Source organism: Egretta garzetta, unplaced genomic scaffold (genome assembly GCF_000687185.1).
Source record: "Egretta garzetta isolate BGI_Z169 unplaced genomic scaffold, ASM68718v1 scaffold215, whole genome shotgun sequence".
Taxonomy (NCBI): domain Eukaryota; kingdom Metazoa; phylum Chordata; class Aves; order Pelecaniformes; family Ardeidae; genus Egretta; species Egretta garzetta.
This window is the reverse complement of record NW_009259719.1, coordinates 562,363-568,126: the sequence shown is the minus strand read 5'-3', so window position 1 is coordinate 568,126 and position 5,764 is coordinate 562,363. Positions and strand designations below refer to the sequence as shown.

Sequence of the window (5,764 nt, the reverse complement as noted above, 5' to 3'; positions counted from 1 at the left end):
GAATGCCTTTTACAAAGACAGAAACGTAAGAGTGCTCAATTCAGAACTAGTCTCTTAACTCACCTTAAAAATTATCACCTGGAATTTCAGAGGTGGAAGGCATTAAGAGACAACAAGGAAGAACTAAACTATATATATGTATGTTGTTCCACGCCAGCCCCAAGGGTGGACACAGCTCAAAGGCCTGAGCTCATGCAAGTCTAGTGAGCCATGGACCACGTTTGACCTGACAAAGTAGTGGTGTGTAAGTCACATCAGACAGCTTTGAGTCAAACTCCAGTTTAAGAGAAAGAGGACACATCTGAAATCTTGAACTAAACCTCACCCTGCACAAGAACTCTCTATACGGTTACAATCTAAGGGAGAGGTTTGAGCATTTCTAGATAATCAATAAATTCCTTAACACTGCATGCACACTGTTACTAAATGAAACACAGAAGCAAAACAAATGCAGCTAATGTTTTCATTGTCTGTACGGAGCAAGAGAGAACCCACTAGGTAAGACCAAAAGCATGAACAACAGAAAGCAAAGTGACCTTAATTTTTTTTATTTTAATAAGAAAATAAAAAGCAGATGAAGAGATGGAGGCATAGTGTCTTGTTAACAATCATGAAACATATGGTGCAGATTTCTTGGTAAACTTACTGTGAATTTGATATTCCACAGAATGTGATTATCCCGAGTAACAGATGGTACACCACATGCATAATTATTTTAACTAGCAATAAACCGGATGGGATGCTTAAGGATGTACTCAGATACCTGCTCCCATTTCACTGCCAAAACCCCTCAGTAATTGTATTTAGTAAATTTAAGAAAATTAATGACTTCTCACCTGTGCTGCTCCCATTCCCTTTTTGCTTTCTTTTCTTGGCTAGCTGAATGGCTCTGTAGTCTGTTCTCGCAGACCCACTGCTCTCCTAGTTAAAAAAAAAAAAAAAAAAAAAAAAAAAAAAAAGCCAAGAGATGCAAAGTTTTCTGAATGCAAGAACACACCAAGACAATGAACACAGACTAACGAGTTCTCAGTTGCAGTTACCTATTACACTGCAAACACTGAATTCTAGTTTCCCATGCTCTTCTGCTTAGTTTCAATAAATTCCCTGTATGTACTCAGTATGTAGAGTTCAACACAAATGGAAGTTGGCTCCACATATGTTTACAAGTGTTCAGATTTTAACAGGGTAAATATTTACTTTGTAATATAAATAAACAGTTAAGTTTGCAGTAACATAGTAAAGCAGAAAGGGAAGAGTACTTAAAACTGGAATGAGGACTGAGATGAAAATGTTTCAGTTACTCTCCCAGCCCAAATCTTCCCTGGAACAAAATGCACAAGACATAACACATACTCTTGGGTATTCTTTGTAAATTCCATTTCATCCTCGGACAGATGGCTGCTTATTTTTTAATCCCTTATTTTGGAAGGTTCTGCCTTAACTCTCCCCACTAGAATTCCGGTATTTCTTAAGAGAACTTATCACCACGCTGAATCTACTTTTGACAACACACTATTCAACATAATGTTTGTTCTACATCCTTCATCCTAAAAAGCCAAAATGCATGATCTGCAAAATCTGAGAAAGGTCTCCCTGTAGGTAGCAATGGATATCCCCAGAGCCAGGTTCTCCCGGTCATCTAGGGGTAAACTGAATTTAGTTACTGCATACCAAAAATGAGCTGCCAGTCACTGCGCCAAGATCCATTTCTTTCTGCGCGCTGTAGCTCCCTGGAGGGTTGGAGAAGACAAACTGCGTCACTACTTTGCTGCCCTCTTGTTGACCAACAACGTCCGAGCTAGGAAGCAAATTCCGTTCAACTTTAGTTGGTGTTAGTAACTCAGGCACATTGGTACTGCCGAGGCTACTCGAAGGAGTCAAAGTGGCTGTGTCGATTGTTAAATTATTGCTGGACGTCAAACCGTGCACATCTTGACTGGAATTCCTCACCGACAGAGATGCTAGCGAACCCAAGGCTTCTGCATTGACAGTCTGTACATCATCCAAATTTAAAGTGCTTTGCTGTAGAACTGTTGCACTGGTTCCCAACAAGAGAGAACTGTCCAGGCTCTGCGGCATGTCGCTGCTAGCCACCAGTATCAAGGGATCAACTGCCTGGCTTAAAGAATTGTTACTGACAGGCAGGTTTCCTCCGAGCGTTGAGCCCACCGAAGCAACATCAATCGTGACAATTCCAGAGTTCACTAGCGCCATGTCTGTTGAAATTCCAGAATTGCTACTAGACACGTTGGAGAACAGGGATACAAGGTCTATGTTGCTGAGATCGCTCTGTCCTGGACTCGTGAGTTCACTGCTGGGTGTGAGGGAGCTGGTTGCTTCAAGCTGAGTTAGGAGATCTGGAAGAGAAGGGTTTGGTTATAAAACAGTCCTTTCAGCAGCAAATGGGGAGGAAGAATATGAATGATCAAAGGAGGAAGCTTAAAACTCTGGAGTCTCAGCCCACTAAAATACTTCCCAACTTCCTTGAAAGTAGATTTAAGGAAAAGAAGTTTACTGAAAGAAGTTCACTCTTTTACTGAGAAATTTCAGTTACAAAAGCACTTGCCAAAAGATAACACTAAGGCAGTCCAGACTAAGTTAGGGTGCAGAGGAGTGGAAAAATGAGTCCGAAAAGAAGTGCTTTTAGTCCTTGCTCATATTTTACAGATGGCATAGAGAAGGACAAGCTCTACTTCATTCAAAAAAGCTGCAATTTCTCACAGTTTCACACAGGTCAAGCTCAAGTCTCACTTTCTGACACTTACTTACAGATCCCACTGAAAATTTTAGAGGGGGGGGGGAACCAACTCCAGTCTCGGTGAATATTCTGCCATTCATATTGATGTGGCTCAGATTTCAACATCAGTGAATACACATTTTCCTTAATAAAACATTTAGTTTTTCCACTGCACCCTCCTATAGTCTGAAACAAATACTTTACCTTGGCTGAAGTTATGCTGTTTGACCATGTGCGTCTTCATACTGTGTTTGGAAGTGAATAATTTATTACAGCTCGATACAGGACAACGAGTCTTTAATGAGTCCACATCCTGAAGATGTTTTTTGGAGTGAATATACAGACTACTTCGTGCTGAAAATTTTGCACAACAGCCTGCAAGATGATATACAAGGCTTTAAAGCATCTGATTTCAATCTGATGTTCATATTTAGTATCTTAATAAAACAAATCTGAGTAGCTCTGCAGAAGTCCATTAGCTATTTTGCAGCACCCATGCATACATTCAGAGGAATTAGGAGAAAGCCAAATATTCATTTCCTCGTTTTATATCAAGGACACCTCAGTGGGTAAGATAGTTCAACGACCCGTTTCCGACAACAAGAAACTCTTAAGTCATTCAGCGTAATACGCAACCTTTCCCCACTATGGCATCTTGCATGTAAACTCTTCATGATGACTGCTGGCAAAACCACTAAAAGGAGAAACAATCACCAAGCAGAGCTGCTTTACTTTATGAAGCAGAATATTCCCCATCAGACCCAAACCCTTTGTTCCTGCAGTCCTGATGAAGTGATGGATATAGTGCTGAGCAGCACACGGAGCGCCAGCGAGGCTCCCATACAACCAAAACAGGTACCACTCGCATGGCCACCCACCACCCCAGCGGTAGAGACTACCACGGTGCAACCACTGAGCACTCGAGCTGACATGTCACAATAGCAAACCACGGCCTTGAAGATGTTGGACAGGACCATTTTTCACTACTTCAAATGAATCAAGTGAAAAAGCTGAGCTGCAGAAACTGAGTATCAGAAGCAAGATTTTCCAGAATAAAGCAGTTCTGTTCATCATAAAGAAGAAAATCAAGCTAGAGCATGAACCACTGTTTTCTCCACAATCCATAACTTTGAGAATGATCACTCATTCAGTTACACGTCTTTTGTTGAGTTCTGCCTCTTCAATCTCCATTAGAAGACTCACTCTAAATTGTTCCAACCCTGTAATAAGCTTGCGTTTGGGGAAAAGGCACACAACCTTCAGGCAATATACGCACTGATCACTGGTTAATACAAACAAGAGTTGAGCAATACCTTCTACTGGACACTCAAATGGTTTTGTACCAAGGTGAGTTATACTGTGGCCTTTCAAGTGTTCCGCTCTTGTGAAGGACTTCCCACAACCTTCTACTGGGCACATAAATCTCCTGTCATCTTCGTGCTTCCTACAAGGGAAGGAAATTGTCACTGCTGTGATTAAATCCACTGCTGCTTAAGTACCAGAAGAAAGACAAACGAACAACCAGCAAGAGACAGTATAATCAGAAAAGGCTACCTTTTATGTCTCAGCAGCTTGGACATACTGGTGAAAGACCAGCCACAGCCTTCAAAGTCGCAGATAAAAGGCCTTTCACCTTAAGCAAAGAAAGGTTACATTAATAATCGAATATGGAAATACAAACTGCTACTAGGAAAACTCAAGAGCTGCTTAAATTAATTTAAAACAAGACTCAACCACCCTCTCCTGCAATTCACTGCAGAGTACTGCGATGCCCCTTCCCCATCATACAGTCTGTTGTCTTTAACTCAAAGCCATCACATCTTTCTCCAGGCATCAGGAAGCTCAGATAATTATCAATCCATCTCATATTAATCTGAGCTATCTTGAAGGTGCTTTGATAACCAATAATAGCATCATTCAAAACAGAAACACAGCTGATATGGTGGTTTTTTTTCTGTTTTCATGACCTGTTATTATATATTGATTACAATATGGTGAACTATGTGAAGTTAGTTTCCATCACTGTGAACTTCCACTGACACTTTAAAAAAACCCCAAACCAAACCCTGCACTGTAAAGCCATGAAAGCAGGAAAATGGAGATCAATAGAGAGCACACATAATTGTCTTTAAAACGCTGGCAGGCTGGATTTCAGCTCAGCAGTGGACCTTGCTTGCCTGTGTTGAAATTTATCTTCTTGCTGTCCCAAACTTTTCTACCTACATGTTCTGAGAGTTTTTAACCGTTTGTTTTGACCAAGATTAGAATTTATACAATGTTTTGAATGTTTACAAACCTGGGAATATAGCTGGGATAATTTTTCTGAACAGGGTTCACATGCCAAAAGCCACAGCTTTGCATGTCCATAGCTACTTCGCATTTGGCAAGTTCATTTAGCGGACTCCCACCCCCCCGAAGACCAAGACTTAAACGTTTCCTCTGACTCCAAATAACTCATGTCACCCTTTCAGATTTCACGACTTTCAGATTTTCCAGTGAACTGAAGTCCACTCTCCACATACTACCTTCCGCGTACTGCCCCAGGTGCAAGTCACCCTGACGAATACCTGTGTGACTCCTCATGTGGATTTTCAGTCGGCAGGCTTTGTCATACTGCTTGTTACAGCCAGGGAACGAACAGGAGAACTGCTCTTGCTCTCTGAAGTGGGCTCGATTATGGGAGAACAACGCACTCACTGTGATGAACGTTCTTTCACAGCCTGGGGAGAGAAGGGAAACAGCGCATCAGCTTGATACAGAACTGATTAGGGAAAACTGCATTCTTTTCTCCCTCCCAACTTTTAGCAGGGGACCCTCCTCTTTTTTCCAGGACATTACATCCCGGCACACGGAAAAACCAGACGGCGCAATCCTAAACTACACTAGTCCTGGCGATTACAGCTGTTTAGCCGAGGTGGGCGATCAAAACACGCACAGTGGCGTTCGAGGCACACCGCTGAAGCCCTGTGCTGCAACTCCAGGCGTTTCCCCACCCCAGGTACGCTGACCTGCGGAGGCGCAGCAGCC

The 5,764-nt window shown here is 42.1% G+C and overlaps 1 protein-coding gene across 1 annotated transcript in view; it reads right to left on the bottom strand.

Moving 5' to 3' along the window:
* Positions 1-5,464, bottom strand: part of ZXDC (ZXD family zinc finger C) — a gene marked incomplete at its 5' end in the record, with an annotated part of 11,518 nt that extends 6,054 nt beyond the window's left edge. Inside the window, 6 exons of the mRNA XM_009639296.2 lie at positions 837-921; positions 1,672-2,357; positions 2,942-3,112; positions 4,051-4,181; positions 4,292-4,370; positions 5,305-5,464. Coding sequence (XP_009637591.2) covers positions 837-921; positions 1,672-2,357; positions 2,942-3,112; positions 4,051-4,181; positions 4,292-4,370; positions 5,305-5,464 — 1,312 coding nt within the window. The remainder of the gene's footprint in view (positions 1-836; positions 922-1,671; positions 2,358-2,941; positions 3,113-4,050; positions 4,182-4,291; positions 4,371-5,304) is intronic.
* Between the last annotated feature and the right edge of the window lie 300 nt (positions 5,465-5,764).